Raw genomic sequence first — 27,950 nt, 5'->3', positions numbered from 1 at the left:
TGGTATGCTATTACGGTATTAATACGATTTGAATGGTATGCTATTAATGTATTAGTTTAATATTATTTGAATGGTATGCTATTAATGTATTATTTTAATATAATTTGAATGGTAATGTGTTAATGAATTATTTTAATGATTTGAATGGTATGCTATTAATGAATTATTTTAATATGATTTGAATGGTATGCTATTAATGTATTAGTTTAATACGATTTGAATGGTATGCTATTACGGTATTAATACGATTTGAATGGTATGCTATTAATGTATTAGTTTAATATTATTTGAATGGTATGCTATTAATGTATTATTTTAATACGATTTGAATGGTATGCTATTACAGTATTAATACGATTTGAATGGTATGCTATTAATGTATTATTTTAATACGATTTGAATGGTATGCTATTACGGTATTAATACGATTTGAATGGTATGCTATTAATGTATTAGTTTAATATTATTTGAATGGTATGCTATTAATGTATTATTTTAATATAATTTGAATGGTAATGTGTTAATGAATTATTTTAATGATTTGAATGGTATGCTATTAATGTATTATTTTAATACGATTTGAATGGCATGCTATTACGATATTAATACGATTTGAATGGTATGCTATTAATGTATTATTTTAATACGATTTGAATGGTATGCTATTAATGTATTAGTTTAATATTATTTGAATGGTATGCTATTAATGTATTATTTTAATATGATCTGAATGGTATGCTATTACAGTATTAATACGATTTGAATGGTATGCTATTAATGTATTATTTTAATACGATTTGAATGGTATGCTATTACGGTATTAATACGATTTGAATGGTATGCTATTAATGTATTAGTTTAATATTATTTGAATGGTATGCTATTAATGTATTATTTTAATATAATTTGAATGGTAATGTGTTAATGAATTATTTTAATGATTTGAATGGTATGCTATTAATGAATTATTTTAATATGATTTGAATGGTATGCTATTAATGTATTAGTTTAATACGATTTGAATGGTATGCTATTAATGTATTAGTTTCATATGATTTGAATGGTATGCTATTAATGTATTATTTTAATATAATTTGAATGGTAATGTGTTAATGAATTATTTTAATGATTTGAATGGTATGCTATTAATGAATTATTTTAATATGATTTGAATGGTATGCTATTAATGTATTAGTTTAATACAATTTGAATGGTATGCTATTAATGTATTAGTTTCATATGATTTGAATGGTATGCTATTAATGTATTAATTATTTTAATATGATTTCAATGGTATGCTATTAATGTATTATTTTAAAACGATTTGAATGGTATGCTATTACTGTATTATTTTAATATGATTTGAATGGTATGCTATTAATGTATTAGTTTCATATGATTTGAATGGTATGCTATTAATGTATTAGTTTCATATGATTTGAATAGTATGCTATTAATGTATTAGTTTCATATGATTTGAATGGTATGCTATTAATGTATTAGTTTCATATGATTTGAATGGTATGCTATTAATATATTATTTTAATATGATTTCAATGGTATGCTATTAATGTATTATTTTAATACGATTTGAATGGTATGCTATTACTGTATTAATACGATTTGAATGGTATGCTATTAATGTATTAGTTTGATATGATTTGAATGGTATGCTATTAATGCATTGTTCTAATATGATTTGAATGGTATGCTATTAATGTATTATTTTAATATGATTTGATTGGCATGCTATTAACACATTAACCCCTGGAATTTTTTGTCGTTTTCATCTGAAATTTGAGTAGGAAACACATTTTGAAAGCTATTTCTGAATACATCCTAAAACACCAACTTCCAGGTGATCTTCCAATAACATACTGCCTAGTTGTGTTAGAAACATCATTTATCATTGGCTATTTGGCTCGCACATGAGCAGAAGAGTAAAAGTTAGAGTTCTTTTTCTTTTTTTTTTGCTTAACGGATCCATTATTTTCGTATCAAAATCACTCTTTATTCCAAATGCCCATTTTATCCTACTTAATGGCAAAGGTTCATCAGTCTGTTTGTAGTTCATACCGGTCTGCCTTAGATCCGAGACCAAAAAGTCTAAAATCCGGACACAAAATCAGATTCCGACCACTGGCAAATTTTGGGTAGAAAAAAAATCGTGTCCAAAAAAATGATGATTTTCCCTTTGTATTTTATAGTGCAACTAGAAATTCCAGATTATTTGGTATCACTGTACTGCTACATGTCTACCTTTCTATAATACCACCCACTTTAGTGTATCATGCATGACCATGACACTACAGAGCTGGTATCATTGTAGAGCTACATGTCTACCTTTCTATAATACCACCCACTTTAGTGTATCATGCATGACCATGACGCTACAAAGCTCGGCAGTAGGCAACTACCTCTTGCCACGTAAACTCGTCACCAGGGGTTAATGTGTTAATGAATTATTTTAATACAATTTAAATGGTATGCTATTAATGAATTATTTGAATACAATTGGAATGGTATGCTATTAATGTTATATTTTAATATGATTTGAATGGTATATAGCTACTGATTTAATTGTTCTAGATGTTTTCATAGTAATTTCATTTGAATGTATAATCTATTGAAAATATCTCAAAATAACTGGTTGTTGTTGTTGTAGGGTTTAATGCCATTTTTCAGCAAAATATAGGCAATACATGGCAACGAGTATAACTGGTGGAGGAAGAACCATGGAAAAACCTGGGAAGAATTACTGACCAACAAGAAATTACTGGCAAGCTTTCTCATGTACCCACGTTAGCCGAGCATGAGACTCGAGCCCATGCAGACAGAGGTGAGATGACAGTGATCCTGAATGATGAGCACTTTAAGCTGGTACCCAAAATACAGTTGTGGTTTTTACGAATAAATTGTATATGAAAAATTAAGAAAATGAAAATTAAGCAAAACATGGTAAACTTACTTTTTCTAAATACAAATCCTGACTAGACATAAACAAATATGTGTCTGCAAAACAAAATCTGAAATGAAAAGACATTTAATTAAAAGATGAAAACAGAAAATGTTTCATTAAATCTTAAACTATGCACCACAATACTGACCGATCAAAGTGACTTGGCAGATTAAAACTGCAGTAGAACTTTTATAATGGTTTAGTCCACTAAGAAAATGGAGGTATTTCTAAGCATGCATATTGCATGCTTGTTATGCATAAATTATCTCATTTTTGTAAACCATGTACACAGTCATGCATATTTCTTTGAGAAGTTGACCCTAATTAATATTCTAATGCTTATGCTCCTATTCTGACAATCGTATACTCATTATTGATACTATGAAAACAAAGTCATATGGACAACGTTCCTTTGCATACTAGGGCCCAGCAAGTTGGAATGAATTGCCCACTGAACTTAGAAACAAAGACACAGTGATCCCATTCAAGAGTGCTCTTAAAACTCACTTATTTCAACTGCAAGAACAAAGTTAAATACCTAATAATGTTCCCTACCTTAAATATTTACAGCATGTTTTTATGTTTTCTAATTTCATGGTGTTTGTTTTCTGTAATAATATCATTTAATATTTTTTATTTTAAATATGATATAGGTGTATAATGTTGTAAAGCCCCTAGATCTTCTAAAGATTAGGCGCTATACAAAGTCCTCATTATTATTATTATTATTATTATTATTATTAATGACAGGTCAAATTTGGTTGAGCTACATGAACATGTATATTAGAAGAGACGAGTAAGTGTCATATTTTATTACATTCAAATATTATCTAAAATCTACGAAATGTAAACACATTTTTCTCCTGATTAAAAGTATATATTTTTACCTGAAGAAATATACATATTTATCTGAATAAATGTACACACATTTTTAAGTGAAATGTAAATGCAGCATGTCAGTTTTTTTCTCTTGAATCCAATTTTTCATCACAGGCAACCTCTTTATAGATACCTCAAAACATTCAGCCTAAGACAACTTTTCTAAATGATCAATTTACATATTTTAACCTTCTCTACGCTGCCAAATTTTGACCCATCTCTTAAGTGACTGTTACAATGAGCTTACACTGTACAAGTAAACACGACAAACTTTTTAGAAGAAATGTTTCTTCATTCAATCCAAGATTTGATGTACACAACGAGGTATTACTTGGAACTCTTACTGTAAATATCAAAGTAGATTTACAAAAGATTCCTCACCCTCATAGAAGTCTTCTACCTCCTTCTCACTCCAAGCACAGCATTCACCATAATAAGGTCATCAGCACCGATTTCTCTCTGCAATAAATTAAGTTCATATATTTGTGTTACTGGGTAAACAAAACAGCATTGGAGAAAAACAACACAATTTATCGCAAATTTTGGGACCATCCTTGAAGTAATCAAGACATTTACGATTTGATAAATAGAATGAACCAAATGTAGCTGGTTTTATTGGCAGTGTTGTTCCCAGACCACTAATGAAAGCAGGGTGCTGTCTGTCTAACAGGACACTTTAAGTACAGCAAAGTCTCTTATAAGGACACCTTGTTTTACAAGAGAGGACATTTACATGCATTTACTGGTGCACTTATGATAACAGTTGCACTAAAAGTAAAAAACTAAAAGTGCGCACCTCCCTGCTAAAACAAGCTAGGCACAAAAATGATTGTAACAGAATGCATGATGAAAAGAACAGGTTCTTTATACTGCACCTAGTTATGTACTCCTATTACTTTTCCGTTTTTTTGTATTTTTTTATATATGAAATAAACACATTTTTTGCATACTTTATGTGGGATACCAATTATTATAGATTCTGTAATTACAAAAATTACTCTTTAACTTGCCTTGACTAAAATCTCCACTTTTTATCTTAATTAATTTTCCACTCAATTTATTTTGGCTCTCAGTGCTCATGGAAATCAAAGTATTAGCACCTAGAGACATCCAATACGAAAGGGTCAACAAAATTTTCTAGTAGATGACTGTATGGTTTCTAATTTTTGGATAATTACCAACCCCTACTTTTCAGGTATAAGCCTACCTGAATCATTCATTTATGTTCCAGTCCTTTTATCCTTCATTCAAAAAACTGCAAGGTATGCTGAACTTTGGGACTGAGAACCTAGAAATTTCTAGCTGCTTTAAATAATGAATTGTCCAATTAACATATATCTATATCAACCAAGCCGACATTGACCCCACCTCTCCATTACATGCAAAGGAGAGGCATTGACTGTTTCTTTCTTTGTTTTAATACCAAATACATACTGCCTGTAAGTGAAATGTATATTATAATATGTAAATGAATGATGAGAAACAATTAAACTGACTGATAACAATTTTAATTCAAAATGCAAAATTTCATGAACATGAAAACCCATTTAAGAGGATGCCTCTATCTGATGTTAGTAATGCTGATTTACTCACTCTACATGTCCTATTTACTTCTCAAATCACATATTATTCCCATTTGTAAATACATATTTACACATATAAACTAACTGCTAAATAAACAATCAGCCGATTCGTCCCACTTCTCAAAGCCCATTTCAATCAGGTCTCTCTGAAGTGGTACTTTCTCATACGTGTAGCTAAGCCACTTTGCATAAATTGGCTTAAGAGTAGATGCTGACAGGTCTACCAAGACCAGATCTGAACGTATATTTCCAATGTCCTCCAGTTCATTTAACTGACTCAGCTGGTCACCTACTTTGAATACCACTCATGAAACTGTGATTCGAGTTCCTCCTTTTAATAATTGTTTGCAGTTCAAGTTGTTGCAAGTTACCCGTACATGTGGTTGGCACAAGCATTGGTATAATATTTTTTGGCCTTTAAGTGAGACATGAGCCTTTCTCCACAATGAAAACATCAAAGCATTGCTACTGCCTCATGATTATACGTTAGTGGACGCAAATCACATACAGAATTGAAACAGGGCATCAAAATTCGGTGAACAAACTGAATCAAAGAAGCCTCGTTGCTCCAGTAAGGTATACAGCCACTGGATTTCCTCAATTACCTAATCCTTAACTGTTGAGAACTTTATCTTTAATAAAGGTCTTTTAGAATGACCTAATTGGTTAAGATTAGAACAGTGGTATTAAATGTGCCAGCTCAGACATGTGTGGAAAAAAGTAGCATTTTAAGATCTCCACATTTAATGCCAGCTGTATGCAATGAATAACTTAATCAGCTTAAATACTACAGTACAGATTAAACCCATTTGCTAGGAAAAGTGTGAAAATAAATGTCAGTACAGTGTTTGACAGAGACATATGCATTCTTTTCTTTTTTTACAAATGATAAATCTATGAAATTTGGTACCCACAAACGATAAATCTATGAAATTTGGTACCCACAAATGATAAATCTATGAAATTTGGTACCCACAAATGCACATTTTATTCAGCTAAGCCACAAATTTGAAACACACAAAATAATGTTTTTCAGTATTCAGTCCTCCACAAATATTATTTTAAAACAAGACCCTGCTGAAAATACTGTGGCTCATAGGGCTATGGCGTGTGGGGATGTAAGTGTCAATATCTACATCAGCTTGTGGGGTGTTAGCATTCTTGTTTGCCAGAGTTTCTGACTCTTTTTTATGTTTCAGTACAAACATTTGCTGGATTCATCTCATATAGTTCATATTTAATTCTTTTTACGTCGTGACACTTCAAATCACTTTTACTCACCGATTTACCTGAGATTACATAAGCTCTACAGGTCACTAGTAATGGTGGGGGCTTAAGTCTGCAAATCCCTAGTTATACTGATGGTAGGGGCTTAAGTTCTACAAGTCCCTAGTTATACCAATGGTGGTGGTGTAAGCCTACAAGTCAATAGTTATAGTGATGACAGAGACTTTAGAGCTACGGTCAAATGCAGACATTTTCAACAGAGTTGCTAAATCATGACAATTCTGCACTTGGTGCTAATTCTGTGCTATTTCTTCATCAATTTAAACTAAATAAAAACTCATACCATATTTTACTAGCAATTTTTTACTTCTTTCTAGAGGGGGCCCCGAATGGCTGAGTGGTCTAAAGCGCTCTCCATTATGGATCACTGCCATCTCACCTCTGTCTACGTGGGTTCGAGTCTAGGATTTGGTGAATGTAGGTATGTGAGAAAGCTTGCCAGTAGCTTCTTGTGGGTCGATGGTTCTTCGTGGTGTTTTCCTGGGTTCTTCCTCCACCACTAATACTGACCGCCATGCATAGCCTATAATGTGCTGAAAAATGGCGTTAAACCCCACAACAACAACAACTTCTTTCTAGCAATTTTTGGTGCAACACAGCCATTGCACATGCCGTTTTGAGACTTTTATTTTGGATTACCATGATCAGTTCATTAGTTCCCACTACAAGTATGACTCAAGGTGACATCAGCTACTGTTGATCCAATGTCTTTTGACAAAGACAGAACATAGCTGTAGCTCATTGTTTATCACTGGCCTAACCCATATATATAACACTTTGGCAATCTGGTTTAAATATATAACTCCTCCCATGCAAAACACTCAATTCACCTTTTAATCACCCAGTATCTATTCATTTATATCATGAGGAGGTTACCATCCCAAATGAGGCTGAATATTAATGAGCAAAAATGTGACCCATTCTGTAGTCTTACTTAATAAGTAACCCAACATGAACTAAGTCTTTAGGTAGATCAGGGCACTTTGGGGGCAAGCAAAACTGAAGTCTGTGCAAGCAATTGTTTTAAAGCCACTTGCCTCTAGGCCTGTGTCTGAAAAAATAAAATTTTGACCACAGAACCAATTAGGCAGTTTTGGTTTCATGACCTATGTAAATTCAGAATGTTGTGACTTCATTATCTTTCACCCTTTTTCATAAGCTTTTAAATGCCAACAAACAATTTTCTGTCAATTAAATGTCTAGTAAGAGTACCATCAATGACACATTATATGCCTGTTCTGTCAATTAAATGTCTAGCAAGAATACCATCAATGACACATATGCCCATTCTGTCAATTAAATGTCTAGCAAGAGTACCATCAATGACACATTATATGCCCTTTCTGTCAATTAAATGTCTAGCAAGAGTACCATCAATGACACATTATATGTCCATTCTGTCAATTAAATGTCTAGCAAGAGTACCATCAATGACACATTATATGCCCATTCCATGTTTAATACTCCTCTATGAAGATAGCTTATTTGTAGTGTAAAAAAAACTATTCTTTCAAGCCAGTGACCTTAACCTTTGAAGCAAAAATCAATAAACTTCATCCTTACCTAAAACTTATGTTATTGTGTAGAAAATATTGTTCTTCTCAGAGTGACCTTGTCCTTTAGCTTTTGATCACAAAATCCTTACTCTTCTTTCTTATCACAATTGCAAGCCATTGATAAAGACTGATTTAAGTATGAGATGTAGAATTAATGTTATTGTGCAGAAACCAGTTTTGTTCTTTCAGTCAGTGACCTTATCCTTTGACCTTTAAAACCAGAATCTGGACAGGGTTTTTCCTTACCACAAGTGCAAGCCATCCACAAAGTTCCATAACCATAAATAATGGAAATTCAAGTTATTGTGCATAAAGTATTTCCTCTTTCAGTCACTGACCTATACATTTGAACTTTTGACTCTAATATCAACTGAAAATTTCCTAACCACAAGTACAAGCCATCTACATGGAAACCATTTTTCTTCTTTCAGACAGTGATCTTGACCTTTTGGATTTGACCCTGAAATTAATAGGTCCCTTCCTTACCCCAAATTGATATCAGAAAGATAGACAACATTTCTGGCATATGGAAAAATATAAATTGTACAGAATATGGTAAAATGTAGGTGTGATTATCTCCATTCCAGCAATCAGTCAATCACCAATGGGCTGATCATATACCACAGTAGTTTGTACTTAGGGAATAATGGGCCTTTCTAAGCTCCTGGAATTTGGTAGTGGAAAAAGGATCATCAGAATTCTAAAATGAAAACCAGCATAGCATACTTTCACCATCTAAAGCACAACAGGGTCAAAATTTTACTTGTTTACTTGTTGTTATAGGAATATGCTACCAAGGTTAAAAGAAGAAAATTTATTAGATGCAGAAAAACGTTTGCCAAATTCCAATCCTATCTACCACTAATATGCTGGAACAAATTCTTTGCTAACACAGCAAATCAAAGTATGCCAAAAATTGCAATACTTTCCACTATCAATACATTGGTACATGTTCTTTTTTCCCTACAGGACATCAAAGCATTGACAAGGCTGATGATTTGGAAGGTCATGGAAAAAAAAAGAATACAAATTACAGGATCAATGGGATGAACATAATGTTTCTTTTTAAATTCATAAGCAAGTATTAATATTACTCTAAAAACATCTAATCTAAATTATAAATATTTATCTTTGTTTTTTTATATTATCTTTTGCGCGTTTTACCATTATCTTTTATTTCATATACCTTTAACAGAATTTTAACAGCTTTGCCTGTTATATTTTATTCTGATGTTCAAAGTTAACATATATTTAGATATAAAATATTGGATTAAAAAAAAAAATTGCAGTAAAAAGTCAAAATTGAATGTCAATGTGGTAATATAGCGGTATTAACATTCTGTTGCTACAAAAGATCTGACAGTTACCGGTCACCTGAGGTCGCCTCCAACTCTCACTTAGTTGTAAACCTTTATGCCGTATGATAACATTAGTGTAAGAAACTAGTGTGCATGTGTTTTCTGTTTTAGTCAGTAGTAATCTAGCCATTAAAGTAGTTAAACCAAACCATGTTTTGTGTTATTTAGCAAAACATAACAGTCAATTTCACAGGTGGCTGGCATTTATCAGGAATAATGCAAAAAGTTGTATATGGTCAAAACGTGTATATACTGTATGTATGTGTTTTTGGATTTTTAATGTAGCTTCAACAATTTTAGTCATATCACTATGATTCATGCAGTGTGGCAGTTTACAGTGATGTCTAGCACTGGGGCATCATGCTGCAGACATGTAACATCATGTCCCACCCAGTCACATTATCCTGACACCAGGAATACCAGTCCTAATACTAACCTCTTAATGCTCAATGCTAAGTGAGGCAGATGCAAGTACCATTTTTGTAAGTCTTTGGTCAACTGGGGTTGGAACCGACAACCTCTGGCATCTAAGGCATACACTGTAACAGGCTAGACCACTGGAGCGGTCCTAGATTTTTGGAAGTTTGGTCTCTAAAAAGCTTGCTACCAAGCACAAGTGGAAGTAGTAACGAGATACACGGTAGGTGGAATTTCAAGCTAGTCTAGATCTAGGTAGGAGATCACTCTGTCTGACTCCAGCTAAGTGGACAGACAACTTAGAGCTTTTATACCTGTAACAATTTTAGCTTGGGAAGACTGCATACGTGAAGTATTGGTCCTATGGTATTATTAAGTCCTATGGTATTATGAAGTCCTATGGTATTATTAAGTCCTATGGTATTATGAAGTCCTATGGTATTATGAAGTCCTATGGTATTATTAAGTCCTATGGTATTATGAAGTCCTATGGTATTATGATTGGGAAATGCATGCACACATATATAAAATGTTTATACGCATTTGGGGAGAGGAAAATCTCTCATTGAAGTAAAGAATTTGGTATTTTATGATTATGTAAACTGGTTATTTGACCTGTCATTCAGAACAAAGTATGGGTTTCAGAAATAGACAAACTTAGTGTGGTCTGCAGAGATATTTGCTTAAATTCAGCAAAACTAGCAGCACATATATTTTCCAGTTATCAAATGGGCAAAAGTAGTGATCTCATCAGATATTTGTATAGCACGGGGGTAACTATGCGGTAGAATCACAATTTTTTAACAAAAATACATAAAAGAAATCAAATAAACATACATGCATCCATGAAATGTTAAAGTAATTACAAAGTATCATATCCTTCGTTTCTTCACTTCCATGGGACTCTGTGTGTTCGGGTGGTCTAAGGCGCTAGCCTTTACAGATCACTGATACTTTACCTCTGCCTGTGTGGGTTTGAGTCTCACGCTTGGGCAACATGGTTATGTGGGAAAGCTTGCCAGTAGTTTCCTGTGAGTTGGTGGTTCTCCCCAGGGTTCTTTCTCTACCAAATCTACTGGCCACCATGTATAGCCTGTGTTTTCAGGTCTCTTGAGTTCATGTAGCATGTCCTCTAATGAAAAATACCTGTTGTCTTCCAATAAAAATTACCTGTGTATGCTGATGCAACTTTTTTATCACACAATAAGTTAATTCTTCTGTGGGAAAAAGTGCAATCTTTGAGAAGAATCTCACTTTTCGATTCTTAAAAAATGAATCGCAAGACCATGCAATTTGTCACAAAAAATGTTACTTTCTTAATTAAGTGTACTGAGCTTCATGAAAAATGTTGTTTTCTTCAAACAAAATGCCTTTACATGTGGATGTAGGTCTTTCATATCGATCTCACCCCACCCACCGATTCTGCATTCGAAAAGGCGCGATTTCATGAAAAAATTCTTGTGTAAGTGATATGTTATGCAAATTTTTCACTTACAAGTTTTCGTGAAAAGGCTAAATTATTTTTGGAATGATGTGTTCATTTCGCGAAGAAAATTTATTAAACGTTAACTGGCGGGGCAAGTCTTCGTGAAAAACAGTTTTTTCACTAAAAGGGTGAAATTATAAGACTTATAATGACGAGCACAGGCGCTCGTATCTTTGCTTACAATTTATCTGTCAAAACATGTACTATATAATAACTAGTTATTGTATAGTGCATCTATGACTGGTAAATTGTAAGCAACGATACGAGCCCCTGTGGTGACGAGGCCACGCTTTTCGATAACAAAATAGCGGACTTTCTTTGTGAACAATCGCTACCCACTGACATAAAATTACGTGCGCGGCCATTGACAGACCATTCCTCTAAGCATTATGTCTCTCTGATAAGATTGAGAACATATTCACAGTCCATGCAATGCTGCATTCAACATTATTGTGCAAGACTTAAAATTGGCACATATGCCTAATTATTACCGTACGTCACTGGATCCTACAGTTCTAATATGCCCAACAGACGCTTTCTGTCAGCTTTGCCTGTCTGTGCCAATGTTCTTATATGTTTAACATAAGCTTTCTTTCAGCTGTACCGTTTTTAGTGTTTGTGGGTTGTGGGGTTCTTTTAGTTGTTTGTTTTGGTTGGGTTTGTTTTTTTTGCTGCTGCTTTGTTTAATTGTTTTATTTCACGTGCTTCTGTTCTGGCTGAAACGACCCCAATCATCGGTCTGACCACTAAAGGGTCCGAAAAGTACCGAATGCTTGTGCGCAGCCAATAAAAACGTTGGGGCGGGTAGTCTGTGCCCTGACCTTCCCCACTGCGCTTTTCTGCATTACGTGGGACCTTTATAAAAGTGAGAAGCGTACTGGGATGGTCAGGATACCAGACAAACACTACTTCATAAAAAAAATATTTAAAACAAGGACTCACGGTACTGATTCAGTTCTTAAGGCGAAACCTATGCAAACACCATTATATTAAAAATTCCATTACTTTAAATTTCTGAGTGATCATGATTAAACTTATATTTATCAGTATAGATGAAACCTGGATGATAGCTTCTGTGTAGAGAAAAGAGTATGAACTGCAATATTTTCTGGATCTACATGTGTTTGAAACATGTGCTTTCAATTCCGCACCAAAGAGTCATGTGCTAATTTTAGTAATGAGTGCTCCAAGCTCAAGACTGTTAAAGAACTGAAATTCCATCAAGAAAACAATGTCTCTATTTTTTCAGTTACAACCATAATAAGCTCTCTACATATTCTTTTTCCAACAAAATAACTTTCATTATCAACCGATCCTAGACAGCCAAAACCCATATATACTCTATTTTATGTTCAGGGCTGGTTCCCATTTTTCCATACAGTTAGTACCGTGTGTCCATAATGATCATCATCGCTAGCCAAGGTTCCTGTATGATAACCCCATTTACACCTTGGCGGATCGAACAGATATGCTGATGCTTTGTCCTAGAGACAGTTATTGGATTTCATGAGTGGCCTCCCTTAGTACGTAATGCCAACTAACCAGTAGCGTGGTGCATTTTACCTTGGCCGAAAATGGTGTGGCAATTTACCTGAAAAGGATACTTTGGAAGTTTAATATAGAAAGTATGATTATGTGCCAGAGGGAAGCCATTACAGCTGTGTTCGAGTGAAAGGTATTTGGCAAACACGGACCGGCACTGGAATAGTTGTTCATTTATCAGTCCATTCAAGTTGTGTGCTTTCTTTGTCTCGATCATGTAGGAACAGTGTTCAAATTTGAACAACCTAATTTTGATTGGATGCGATGGCTAGCAGCCGCATCCAATGGAATTCACAGACCCAAAGCACAAAAATATCTACGCGACACACCAAGGTGTAGATCGGGTTATGAAACCGGAACCTTGGCTAGCGAAGATGCTAATCAGGTTGTATGCTACAATTATCGTCTTTCAAATACACATTTTTGGGTCGCAAAAAATGCCGCATAATAAATATACAGGATAAAAGATAAAATAAAACAGTTAATGTATAAGTCTTAAGTACATGTTCTTATTCAAGAAGGTAACAAGAATGAAGACCATAGGCCGATAGATCAGCCATCACCCGTGATGATATTGAGTTTCGAGTTAGGGGATGATATCACCTATTCATTAAAAGCTGCAATTATTTGCAGACAATTTTGGCTGCATACATCGGTTTACATTTTATACACTTACTGGTATTTCTCGTGGTCCTGGAGCTACCATCGGCTAAAGGGTTATTTTGGTGACATGTCCATTATATTTCCGGAGCGAATCCTATGTTTGGTGAATTATAAATCCACGTGGAATAGCACAACCAACTGTCATTTGGCCATTTTGAATTTCGCGCTAGATATGGCTGTTACGAATTACCGGCGTGTGTCTAAAGTGTCAAGTGTAAGCAGGGTTGTTCCGGAATGATTTGCATGCAGCAAAAGTGCACATTGTGATGAACAGGGGGAGTGAAGTAGGACAGTTTAGCGTCAAGGGGAGATTTAATGTTAAAATGGGGTATATCGAGATTAGCGTTTATGGGAATTTAATACGGGAAATTTTAATATGGAGTAAATGTAAAAAGGAATTTAAATGGGAATTTAACTTAGAAAATTTTAACATGGAGTGAATGATATATCGAGATTGGCGTCAATGGAAATTTAACATGGGAAATTTTTAACATGAAGTGACTGGTATATCCAAATTGGCATCAGCGGGGACACAAAAGCTAGGGCGCTTGGCGGGACGGAACATACAAATGGATAGTCATAGAAATAGACATTGACATACATACATACATACATACATACATACATACATACATACATACATACATACATTGATGAACAACTATCTATCACACCTAAAATATAAAATCTACTAAAAAAAACTTCTTATTCTTCTAATGTCTTCTTTTCCTCCACCAACACCTTATCTTCCCCATAATTATTCTTATTCTTCGTTTTCTTGTCCATTTCCTCCTCCTCCTCTTTAACCTTCTTCTCTGTCTCCTCTTTCTTCTTCTTTTCATTTTGCTCTTCTTTTTCTTTTTCATTCCATGCTTTCATCCTCTCTTTGTCTTTTGTATCTTTTTATATTAACCTCGTAATAGGTTGACCACTGGGTCGGGGAACCATCCCAAGGTCACCTTAAAGTCAAACATTTATGGTTATCAGATTATCTAGGGATAATAAATATAATCAACAGAAAAAGAAAAAACACACACACACGCATGCACACATGCATATGGCACACACTTTAGGTGACATGGACTTTGTGATATTACAGTATTTTGCTCCTGTTTACCATCAGGTCAGATACAAGTTACATGTTCATTATTGAGGTCCATTATTGAAGAAATTGATCGTCTTTTTTATTTACCTTAGCAGTGTATTTTTCAATGTTCTTATGCATTGCAACTATTTGCTTAAAAGCAAAAATATAAATATTTTTCATATTGAATCTGCAAGTATAAGTATAATGTTTTGCCAAAATAAGCAAGAAATTACACAAACTGTCCAGTTGTTCGCTTCCAAATTTTTTGGGGGGGGGACAAATGTACAATATTTGGGCAAAAAGGTGCAAAAAGTTCAATAAAACGGTACCAAAACTGTGAAGTAATATTGCAATCATAAAAGAGATGCTCAATACTTTCATTTTCACTCTTACAGAAAGTACATTTGTTGTCGTCTAATATGTTAATTCTTTTAAGAAAATCATTAGTAGCGATTATTCTATGGATTAATTTAAAGTTAAAAGAGATCAGCTTGGTATCCTTGGTACAGCATTTTGCCTGGCTGTACATTTCAGACCACTTCTCACTACTTATATTTTTATTAAATACTTGCATTCAAGTTTCTTGCTTAGCAGTGTGTTGCCTTCTAGTTTTTTTTTAAATGAAAGATCTTTGTAAACAAACTTGAGTGAATTTTGTTTATGCAAGTTCATTATTTTATCCTCTTGCTTATCAAAATTATAATGTACTAAATGTTTTCTTACGTCTTTCCATGCTTTTGGAATTTTGGATATTAAGGAGAAGTATTTCAAGAAATCATCGCTTCTAGTTTTTTTAAATAATTATTTCAAAAGGTATTAAATTACCATGATCGTCTACTAAATCATTCAGAATTTCAAAACCGACTTCTGTCCAGGATTTGTATTGATAGAACATTTTAGAGGGGACAACATTTTAAATACTCATGGATAGATACTTGTTAGAACTTTGCTGTTCCTCTTTCCAATTAGATACTGCCAAAATTACGTCTCTCCAAAAAAAAAAACCGTTTTTAATGAATTTAATAAATTCTTCTAATTTCCTTCTCCCTAAGTTCGAAATATCCTTTTTATTTCTGAGTATAGTTGTTTTGACTAAGTTCCGCCATGTTCCATTTTCCTTTTCCAGCAATCTTTTTGCCCATCTTATCTTAATATACCTAATGAATGAAAATATGTGTATCATATTTAGTCCTCTCTCATTTTCTGGGGATACTACTATATCACGTTTTATTCTCTCTACTTTTCCACCCCATATAAAATTAAATAATGTGCGATTTAGTTCTGCTTCAACTTTTGCTGATGGGGTTGGAAGTGCTGAAAAAAAGATGCATGAATATGGGCAGAACAAGAGGTTTTACAAAAATGACCTTACCAACTATTGACAGATGTCTTTGACTCCAACTTGCCAGTATTCGTTTTGCCTTTGTTAGTTTCTTCATATAATTAATTTTCACCATTTGTTGTAAATCTGGAGAAAACTTTAAGCCAAGGAGTGTAAAGTTAGAAGAGGACCAAATTAGACCCATTTCGGGACATATTCTTTCATTAACAAATGTCCTGTTTCCGATCCAAATAGCTTTTGTTTTAGTTATGTTACATTTAAGTCCAGATAATAGAAATTAAAACCTTGCAAGATATTCATAGTTGCTTTAAGAGAAAGTTGAGAGCCATCAAGAAGAATAAAAGCGTCTTCGGCATACTGACCCAATTTATATTCACTGATGTCAAATATCAGTCCCCGTACATCCACATTTTGCTTTAAAGTTATAGCTAAAATCTCAACCCCAATGATAAAGGAATAAGGTGCAAGGGGATGATCTGCTTGACGACATCCTCTTTCAAGTCTAAACAAAGATGACATATGCCCATTATTTATAACACAACTTGTAGAGTCATTACAAAACAGTTTAAACAACTTACAAACGGAATCGCAAATGTTAAAAGATTGTAAAGCTTCTTCCACAAAGGTCCAGTTAATTGAGTCAAAGGCTTTTTCAAAGCCTATTAACAATAATAAACCATATCTATTTTCATTCCAAAGTTGGTCCATGATATCATATAATAGTCTGGTATTTTCTCCAATGAATCTACCCTTCATATATCCTTTTTGAGTATCACTGATTATTGATGGAAGAGCCTTTTTAATCCTAGCTGCAATGACTCCCGAAGCAATCTTATAGTCAATATTTAAAAGTGATATAGGTCTCCAGTTTTTAAAATATCTTCTGTCGTGTTCTTCCTTTGGTAGACATGTGATGAGTCCTTGCGTCTGAAAATCTGAAAGTTTTCCTACATTATATCCATAATTTATTGATCTACATAAAAATCCCCCAAGAGACGTCCAAATGAATTTAAAGAACTCTACAATGAATCCATCCGAGCCAGGACTTTTTCCATTTTCCATCCGTTTTAGAGACATATCGAATTCATTAATTGTAAGCAGACCCTCGCATGATTCTCTTTCCTCTTGACTAAGTTTAATATTGTGATTAAAAAATCTATTTTGAGTATCTTGAGTAGCCACATCAACAAGCTGAGCAGTTCTACTTTTGTACAATTCCATATAAAACTGTTTTTGAGCTTCTAAAATGTCTATTTGGTCAGATACATTTGTCCCATCATCTAAAATAATTTCCTTTATTGCCTTATTGACATAGCTTATTTTTTCAAGGTTTAAAAAGTACTTTGTGCTTTTTCCCCCAAATTCATACCATCTGGTTTTAGATATTAATATAACACCTTCTATGTATTGTTTTCCTAGATTCCTCTAATTCTTCTTTTTTTTCTCTCTCTAAATTTTCCAGAGTTTCCCCATCTATGTTATTCGACTGTCCCCTAAATTTCTATTATTTCCTGCTAAATTTTCTTTAATTTTTCCCGTTTCTCTTTTGTTTTCCTAATGGAATAACATACATATCTATTTTCATTCCAAAGTTGGTCCATGATATCATATAATAGTCTGGTATTTTCTCCAATGAATCTACCCTTCATATATCCTTTTTGAGTATCACTGATTATTGATGGAAGAGCCTTTTTAATCCTAGCTGCAATGACTCCCGAAGCAATCTTATAGTCAATATTTAAAAGTGATATAGGTCTCCAGTTTTTAAAATATCTTCTGTCGTGTTCTTCCTTTGGTAGACATGTGATGAGTCCTTGCGTCTGAAAATCTGAAAGTTTTCCTACATTATATCCATAATTTATTGATCTACATAAAAATCCCCCAAGAGACGTCCAAATGAATTTAAAGAACTCTACAATGAATCCATCCGAGCCAGGACTTTTTCCATTTTCCATCCGTTTTAGAGACATATCGAATTCATTAATTGTAAGCAGACCCTCGCATGATTCTCTTTCCTCTTGACTAAGTTTAATATTGTGATTAAAAAATCTATTTTGAGTATCTTGAGTAGCCACATCAACAAGCTGAGCAGTTCTACTTTTGTACAATTCCATATAAAACTGTTTTTGAGCTTCTAAAATGTCTATTTGGTCAGATACATTTGTCCCATCATCTAAAATAATTTCCTTTATTGCCTTATTGACATAGCTTATTTTTTCAAGGTTTAAAAAGTACTTTGTGCTTTTTCCCCCAAATTCATACCATCTGGTTTTAGATATTAATATAACACCTTCTATGTATTGTTTTCCTAGATTCCTCTAATTCTTCTTTTTTTTCTCTCTCTAAATTTTCCAGAGTTTCCCCATCTATGTTATTCGACTGTCCCCTAAATTTCTATTATTTCCTGCTAAATTTTCTTTAATTTTTCCCGTTTCTCTTTTGTTTTCCTAATGGAATAACATACATATTCAGATCTTATTTTCATTTTCAAAATTTCAAAGAACATTTGATCATTACAGGAAAGAGAAACATGGAGAGAGTCATCTTTATTTCTCCCTACGTAATATTCATTTACAGTTTCAGTTATACACCTTTTGACCAAATCAGTATACTCAGTGTTCCTCAGTTGGGCATTACATTTCCAACATCCTTTTCCCCTTGGACAGGTTGAAAAAGCCACTCTCAGAACAATAGCTGAATCATCAGTCTTATACACTGGTAAGATACACACATAAGCTATATTCATAAGAATGTCATGCGATACAAGAAAGTAATCTAATCTACTTTGTTTCAAGGGAGATTTTTGCCTCCAAGTATACATCTTAAGTCTTGATTGGAATTTCGCCAAGGATGAGTTAATTCCAATTCGTTTTTCAGGTCTTGAATCGCTGCCCTAGACTGTTGGTGTTTATCATGTAAAATATTATAAGTATCCAAATCTAAGTCTTGAACAGTGTTCCACTTGGAACGGCCTAAATACTCTCCGCACATTATAATTGATTAGTTCTCAAAAAATAAGATCTCCTCCTTTAACTTTCTAAAAAAAGCCATGACTATCCACACAACGTACGCACACGAATACGAACACACACACACACACACACACACACACATCAGGAAAGGAGTGAGTGTTAATAGTCACACTACTCCACGCTCATACAAATTGGCCACTTGAATAGTTTCTTTTCTAGAGATCTGGGTTGCCCTGAAAATGGGTGTTTTTTAGAACTCAAAATACACCTGTTAATGGTGGCACCTCCCTGGTCTGGCGCCACGAACACATCGCTGTCTCAAGTCCTGTTTCCTATTGATGTTTGTTCTTGGGAGCGCAGAGGCCCCTTGAGTTGCTTCAGCACCCCAATTTTCCGTCTTTGGGATAGTGATGGCTTCCCTCCTTCTCCTATGCCACATACGTGGATGATGAAGTTGTGATGCTGATAGTGGCTGTGGTGCTGGTAGAGGTTGTGGTGCTGGTGCTGGTTGTCCTGATGATACTGTTTGTGGAGTCCTCACCTCAGGCTTGACCTCACGCAGAGGTCTCAGTATAAGGGGAGACAGGATCCCCCGCTTCTTTTCCTTCTCCTCTTCTTTCGTTTTCTCCTCGTCCTCCTCCTCTATCATGGCTTCTTCAGCTATGGCTTCCATAGCCAGCTCATATAAAAGGCGCCTATCATACTCCATGTGCATTTGGAGTTCCAACAATTTTGCAGTTCTGTTACTCGTTCTTGCAGTTGACTAGTCAACGATGGGTGCCAGACTGACGAACGCTTTCGCTTTATATTTGTGTAGCGTGGACGTGAAGAAAACATCCCTGATACCAAAATTCACAAGGTTCATATGATCACCTGAAAAACATAGAACGAACGGACTTAAAAGAAACACTCACTCACTTTTTTAAACCTACAAACACTAACTACAAGCAAAAAACAAAGACTATTTGACAAGCTAGGGAAATGAACCGCTTATATACACATTTCTATTTTGTAACTTACAGGCAAAACACAAATGCATAATTTTTGGCAATTGAATTAGTATCTCTTTTCTATAGTACTGGGATAGCCATGAAAAGGGCTGCTTTTCTGGACGGGGATTATGGCAATCGTTTATCTTCTACGATTGCGACTCCGTCTGGCGGCAGGGCTGCCCACAGCATAATGGCTGCTTCTTCGGAAAGATAAGGAGAACTCTTTCTTGTCTACACGGCAGTCAACAAAACACATGTCTGGTTCCTGTTTTTGCTACTGATACTGTTTTTGCTTCTCTCTCTCTCTCTCTCTCTCTCTCTCTCTCTCTCTCTCTCTCTCTCTCTCTCTGCTCTCTTTGTTTCTGAAATCTGTACTTCTCCGTCCATTCTTCTTTCTCCTTCTTAATTTCCTCTTTGAAGACCTCTTCTATTACGTCTTCGGCCACTTTCAGCATCCTGACATTATCTCATCAGGCTTCAGTATGAGACTTAGCCTGACACGATGCAAATGCACGTAGGCTTCGTTTAGTTTAGCTAAATTAGAAGGCATCTTCATAGGTTGACGAGTCAACAATGGATGGCCAGACTGTTCCTTCGTTCTTCCAATTTAGGTCGCTTTCGCCCATGGGGGCATGTGCGACCAGTTACTACCCTCAAAGAGGGCTGGTTAACTTTTTCGAGGGGGACGGAATAGTGCCACGTCCACCAACGCTTTATTGCACACAGTGTATGCTATTTGATTAGTCCGTTTTGAGATATTGTTGTCTCACGGGACTCTTGGCTGACAGCGACAAGGAATGTCGGTCCGAGCGGAAGAAAGGCGCCTTACATCCTGGATCGTTTGATTTGCTCACAATGTTCCGAATAGTAAATAGTGTCATCTTGCCTCATTTATATTTTTGAAAATCATTATTTGTGCTGTTTGTAAAATAGTGGATCTGCTTAATCTATTTTGAGGTTGAGTCACTTTAGTCAGTTAAAATTTAGGGGGTGTTACTCTATTTTTAAACTATTTCCACCTTGTGCGGAGAGCCTGATGGGTTTTATCCATAAATAGTCCTAGATTTAGGCGTTTGAGTCTTGATTATCTAATTTTGAGTGCTACACTGTGCGGTTGGGCCTGATGGCTTTGGGCTTTTAGAAACCTTATAGTACTTATTTGGCGTCCTACAGTAAACTTAGCAAGTTATTAGTCAGATCATCGTTGCCGCATTGTTCAGCGGGTCCTGATGGCTGAAATTTAAGCCACCTTATAATAACTACGTTTATAGGCCAGTTTTGATATATAATTTTTAATGATCCTCTTATCATAAGTTGTAGAAGAGGGAAGGAATAGATTGTTAGTATTTGTATTGGGGAGAAAATGGGAAATTCGGTTCCCAACCACCTTTTCCACTTGCCGTTCCATTGCATTGCTTGGTGGATCCTAATTCCGATCAGCCCATGGTTCTATAGTGGGTGATACGTGCATGTGCGGCATTGGCCGCTCACAGGCTGGAACACACACCCTACTTGGGTGGTAAACGGTATACCACTCCCGTACATAATTCCAAGTCATGTCCATAAGGGCGTCTGGTGGAATCATGTCTGATTGTATGTAAATTTCTCGAGTTTGAGGAGGAATTAGGAAGTTTGGCTACCAACCACCTTTTCTACTTGCCGTTCCATTGCATGGCTTAGCGGAACATACCACGGAACAGTCCATGGTGCTATAGTGGGCGATAGGTGCAGGTGCAGTATCGGCCCGTGCACAGGCTGGAACACACCTCTACTTGGGTGGTAAACCGTATACCACGCCCGCACCCACTTCCATAAAGACCTCCGATGAAATCTTGGCCGGTTGTATGTGGGCGGCGTCAGCTGTATGAATCGCTTTAAGTTACTCTGCTGTTTCAGTTATTGAGACGAGCTCTGGGGTGGTAGTGTTGGTAAGGGTGGATACTTAGTGGGTGTATACGGTAAAGTATAGGGTTCAACAATAGCTGCATTGCATTGCTTTACGTTCAATTAATAACCTGTCAAACCGGTCCAAATATGAGAGGCAGGGTTAGATTTATTCACTTTTATCTATTTCTCTGAGGAAAACCAGTATGACCTCATTAGTTAGACTATGGTTTGAGTTGTTCAGGTATAAAAATTCGGGATAGGTGTAGGGAGAGCCAGTGCTCTTAAGAGAGCTGGTTAGCTTTTTTCTTGGTGTTCTATATCTAGGGCAAATGTTGAATACGTGTTGGAGATCCTAAGTAGTGGTGAAAATAGGAATCGTTCGCTCCTTTTTCTCTGTTAGCTTGAATATATTTCCCCGTATAATCTGGAAGTATGGTTTTGCCGGTTTTGATCCGGTTTATGATCTATTGACTGTGTTTGTTGCTTGTTGTCGGGGCTATGACCTTGCGACTCATTGCTTCTTGTATCGAATACAGCGTACGACCTTTGGGGCATGAATCCCATTCAGTTTGCCATTTGGAGGTAAAAAAAATTTTATATCATGCTGTATATTTCTGAGATGGTGTTCTCGGTCTGAGCCGGATTTGGTTCAATGAGTTTGTTCTTTGCTGCAGATTCTGCTTTGTCATTACCGGGGATGTTAATATGGGATTGCACCCACATGAATTCTACAATTTGGTGTTGGTTCTTCATGTTTCTGAGTAGCAGATTTGTTTCTTTAAGAAGGTTTTCTCGCCCCGTTGAGTGTCCTGTTTCTAAGGTGTTTAGAGCACTGAATGAATCGCTGGTCATTAGTGTTTTCTGGAATTTTTGTTGGTTTGCCAGTTTCAGTGCTTCAAATATGGCCCAAAATTCTGTTGTGTATATGGATCACCTATCCAAGAGTCTGCTTCCTAATTCCTTATCTAACTCCGGGATAGTGAGAGCTTCAGCAGTTCTGTCTGGGACATTGGTTTTTCATCCATCCGTGTATATTTTGACAAATTTCTTATAGGAATTGCCAATTATTGTCACGATTTTGTGTCTTATTTCTAGTGGTTGAGCTTGTTTGGAGCCAAAGGTTGTTGCTAAAGTGTTAATGCCTGGTTTTTTGCTCGCCTATTGTGTGTGGTCTGGATGTCGGGTGGGTTCAGCTTGCAGGCACTCAATCTTGAATTCTTTGCATAATGAATGAATCTTTTTCCCCGATGGCGGGAAGGGGACGAGGCTCTGACTAAATGGGATGTTGCATATGCTGATGATGTCTCTTGTGGGATGACTAGGGTTATGTACGGAAATTCTGGCTGAATATCTTAGGGTTAGTTTTTCTCTTCTCAGTGTTAATGATATTTCGCCCGTAAGGATCTGTAGTTCTTCTTTGGAAGTGTTACTGTGTGAACCTGTACATATGCGTAGTGCTTTGGCTTGAATTATGTCAAGACGTTTGAGGAGTGAGGGTCTAGATGAGGCGTAGATCTGACATCCATAATCCAGCTTTGACCTAATTAGGGCCCTATGGAGAGTTATGATTGTGTCTTGGTCTGTTCCCCACTTTAGGCCTTTGATGTTTTTGAGATTTAGGTTTCCGTTACATTTGCGTATTAATTCGGTGATGTGATGTTTCCATGTGAGGTATTGGTCGAAATACATACCTAAAAACGTTACTACTTTTTCAAATATGGTTGGTTCGCCTTGTATGTACAGGGTTGTAGGTTCTATCATATATCTGGGGTTGGGAGAGAATAGAATTCCTGCTGCTTTTCCTTTTGATAGTTTGAACACCCTTTCATCAGCTCATTTGCCAATTTTTGTTAAATTGGTTTGTAGATCGGTAATTAATTGTTGACTGATTGGGTTGCCCAATCTCCATGTGCCACTGTCGTCGACAAATTGCGATATATTGTTTTTAGTCAGGTCGTCAGCGCTTTCCAGGTCATTGATCAGAATATTGAATAATGTTGGGCTTAACACACTTCCTTGGGGAGTACCATTTTCTAATACATATTCCTCGAAGTATTGGTCCCCTATTTTGGCTTGAATATGTCCTCCCTTAAGGAAGGTTTTGATCCATTTGTGCATGCGACCATTGATTCCATAGTGGTTCAATTTTGCGATGAGGCCATCGGTCCAAACCAGGTCAAAAGCTTTCTCAAGGTCTTGGAAAATAGCTATGAGGTGTCGGTCGCATTTTCGTTTAGCGTTAAATGCTAGTTTAATGCGCGACTCACGCCTTAGTAGTTGGTCAAGGGTAGACCTTTTATTGTGGAAGCCACTTTGGTTGTTTGAGAGAAGATTGTTACTTTCGAGGTGATGTTATTTGTTTGAGCCTGTTGTTGATCATTGTCTCCATCACATTACATATAGTGTCGGTGAGTGAGATTGGTCTGTAAGATGATACTTCAGTTGGATCTTTACCGGCTTTTGGAATAGGGATAACTATAGCCTGTTTCCATTTTTGGGGGAATTTGTCCTATCTTCCATGATTTATTTATCATATCGATGTTAGGTGGAACATTTTTGTAGATTTCATATCCTAAATTGTCTTCCCCTGGAGAGGTGGATTTCTTATCTCTGAGAGCTGTTTTTCAGTTGTCCATGTCATAAAAGACCCATTAAGAGGGAAAATATTGGGGTTCAAGTCAGAGAAAAGATGAGGATATTTACTTTCTACTGTTGCTTGATGTGATTGGAATTGAGCCGTATGGTTGTCGTTTTTACTCATTCCATCAAAGTACTTGGCTATCTGTTCAGCGTTTACTTATTTGGTTGACACACCTTTGATGTTCGGTGTGCAGTCATTTATGTTGCCCCTTATGGCTTTTATCTGGTTCCAACCCTCTTCTGAGTTGCATTGCTTAATCTCAATGGTGGAGCAATAATTTTGCCAAGATGTTTCCTTTGCTCTTCGGATGATAAGTTTCGTTTGTTTTTCTTTGGTTTTGTATTCCATATAGTCTGGTGATTGCACTGTATGGCGAAATTTATTAAGGGCTTTCTCCTTCTCTTTGATTATGTTTTTGCAGAAATCGTTTCACCATGGGATGGGCTGTTTTGTAATTGTTTTGTTCTCTGTTCCAGTTTTGGGGATACTTTGTGCGGTGACTGCATTTATCGCTTCAAGGATGTTGTTGTTGTATGTGTCAGTATCTTCATCTTGTAAATTTGCTATAGTTATACCGGAAAGTAGGGTATTAAATGTATGCCAATCGGCTTTGTCTAGCTTCCAATTGAATATTTTTGAGGAGGTGGCGTCTGGGTTTGTGATTCTTTTGGAGATATTTATCGGAAAGCGTTAGCTACCTAATGTGGATTCTCTATCCACTTCCCAATTAGTCATAATTGCTAGTTTGGGAGTGCAGATTGTTAGATCAAGCGCTGATAGAGAACCATCTTCTGGGGAAATTCGGGTTTTGGTCCCGTCATTTAATATGACCAGGGTGTTATTATAGACCCATTCTTGAATCATTAAGCCTATCTTATTCTGGTGATTTCTACCCCATCTTTTGCTGTGTGCGTTAAAATCGACATAGATGATATACTCACCCGCTGAGCTGGTTAATTGAGCATGGTTGGGGGGGGGGGGAACAGCATGTGGTTTACCAGGGTCATACATGTTAAATATTTTAGTTGAAAATTGGCCGATGTGGATGAGTATCGATTGATACTCAAGGGTTAAGGGTTTTTGGTGGTTATTCTGAGGTTTAGAATGTTGTTCAAAGGATATATTTGGGAGTAAGTCGCTGACAATGATAGCTAGACCTCCTCTGTTTTCCTCATCATCTCTCATGATGAATTTACTGGTTGAGAAACCTGGGATTGTTGGTAAATATTTCGAAGTTTGATGAATTAGGGTTTGTTAGATACAAATAATATATGGTTTGTGACTGGATTTCTTGAGTTTGATCATTTATTCAGATTTGTTTGTTTAATCCCCGGCTATTGCATTGCCAAATTATTACGTGTTTTTTGTTGTTGTTGTTGTTGTTGTAGTTTTGTCTATCTTTATATTTAGATAATTTATATGGATTGATAGTCAAATGGTCATATTATGATGTGGAAACAAGGTGTTTCTCGAGCAAGTCTGGTAGAAATTTAAAGAAGGGACTGCATGGTATGCGGTGGTTTTGAGTGAAGGTAGTGATGCCCGCCAGTAGGTCTTTTAAGTAGTAGATAATGGTGGTGTGCGAGAAGACCTCCGCCGAGGGTGTCGTTGTGTTAATTGCATTGCCTTTGTCACTTGCATTGCTTGTCATTTGGTATTTGGGTCTGCAAGCAGTTTTGTTCTTTGGGCGAGTATATGCGTCCTGGTGAGTTTGAGTTAGTTATTTTGTGAATATTCGCATTGCTTTTATTTTTGTAAGGGTCTTTCACCTGTTTACCATTCTCATTCGAAGGCAGTGTGGAAGGTCTCTTTATCAGCTGTTTTGAAGGATTGAGGCTGGGGAAGTGGTGTTGGTGTTAGAGTTAATTGGACAATGAGATACTGTTTTTTCTTCCTGTTGGGTGGTTTGTAGGCGAGTTAAGGCTTTTTCTTTATTGTATGATAATTTATGTTCCGCCATGATTTGAATTGTTTCTTTTTCTCTATTGATGTATGGGCAATTATTCGAGATGGCATGGTGGGGACCGTTTCAGTTTGCACATTTTTGGCCTTTGAATGTGCATTGTTTGCTATGGCTACCGCCACAGGTATCTCAACGTTTCCTAAATTTACATTGCTGGCGTAATGTTCCCATGATTTGCAATTACTGCAAACGCGAGGCTTATTTAAATATTCGAAGAAAGGATACGAGTAACCATCGAAGTAGACCAGTAATGGGAGATTGTGGTTGAATTCAAATAATACTGTCGCGGACACAAGGCCACAGCTGGTCCTTAGCCTGATAGCCCTGGAGATGTCTGCTCCTTGGGTTATCAGCTCTTGAGCGATGTCATTGTTGCTTAAGGAGTTGTACTTCGTATGGAGCTTTAGGACTTTTTTATAGGCAGCCATCGGTTTCGATGGTTTTGTTTGGGCTGATGTGGTCTTTGTTGGATTTGTGTCAGTCCTTTGTTCCTTGTCCTTGTTCTTGTTGATATCCTGTTGATGTTTGGAGGTGATGAATATTGTATGGTCTTTGCTGTGGTATGAGGTTTTGCTCTGGGGTTGTCCTCGTGAGGTCTTCCGGTCGTTCTTTAACATCCTTTGGTTTGTTCTCTCTTTCGTAGGCTTTGTTTCTTGAAGTTTGGTGGTAGGGCGTTCTTGGGTGGTTCCCTGCGTATTTTGATTTCATATCTTGGTTTTGTCATTCTTTGTCTTTATCCCTTTAGGTATTCCATTAATATGTGTTTTCCTTTTTCTTGGTAAGCTTTTTGTTCTGGTGATTTAACCTTCTGGGTGGGGGTGATAGTTCGTGCATGAGGAAGCTTATTTGCTTTTCTTCTGTTCCTATTAGCTCTGGTAGTTCATCTAAATATGTTTCCTTGGAGGGGTCTGGTGTTTGGTTACAGTGGATTAATTTTGCTGTAGTGTTGGTCTTACGCTTTGTCTTGGTGTTGTCCTTCTGTCTATTCGGGTTCTTGTCTTGTGGCTTTGGTGGGATGGGAGACATTCGATTTGTTTCGTCATTTCTGGCACAGTTCTTGTCGGTGATGGACGAGCTTGTGTCGTCTGTCAAATTACTTACCTGTTGGATTTACTGGAGAGTGAGGAGTTGTAGGTGAAGGAGGTAACGGGGATACATATTGGGGTGGGTAAACAATTGGTGATTGAGTAAGGGATGACGGAAAGTTAGGTTAGCCGTTAGTTAAGGGGTGAGGGTGAGTGGTTCAGTTATGTGAGAAAGTGGTGATGTTGCAGTTTAATTTCCAAGTACATTTGGAAGTGTTTTATCCTCTCCCACTGTGGTTGAGAGTCCAACG

At 36.1% G+C, this 27,950-nt stretch overlaps 1 protein-coding gene across 3 annotated transcripts in view; it reads right to left on the bottom strand.

Moving 5' to 3' along the window:
- Window positions 1-12,168, bottom strand: part of LOC149805428 (uncharacterized) — an 89,098-nt gene extending 76,930 nt beyond the window's left edge. For 2 of the 3 annotated variants that reach the window (XM_089950007.1, XM_089950005.1), the window contains exons 1-3: window positions 12,017-12,168; window positions 4,220-4,297; window positions 2,969-3,026 (exon numbers count right to left, since the gene is read on the bottom strand). In XM_089950007.1, coding sequence (XP_089806133.1) covers window positions 2,969-2,998 — 30 coding nt within the window. In that variant the 5' untranslated portion in view covers window positions 2,999-3,026; window positions 4,220-4,297; window positions 12,017-12,168. The remainder of the gene's footprint in view (window positions 1-2,968; window positions 3,027-4,219; window positions 4,298-12,016) is intronic. The other variant, XM_089950008.1, reaches the window with a different exon arrangement.
- Window positions 12,169-27,950: the final 15,782 nt, after the last annotated feature.

The sequence above is a fragment of the Sinohyriopsis cumingii genome, chromosome 2 (genome assembly GCF_028554795.1).
Source record: "Sinohyriopsis cumingii isolate HCF-2022 chromosome 2, ASM2855479v2, whole genome shotgun sequence".
Lineage (NCBI taxonomy): Eukaryota > Metazoa > Mollusca > Bivalvia > Unionida > Unionidae > Sinohyriopsis > Sinohyriopsis cumingii.
The sequence above is the reverse complement of the archived record's forward strand: the minus strand, read 5'-3'. Positions and strand labels throughout refer to the sequence as shown.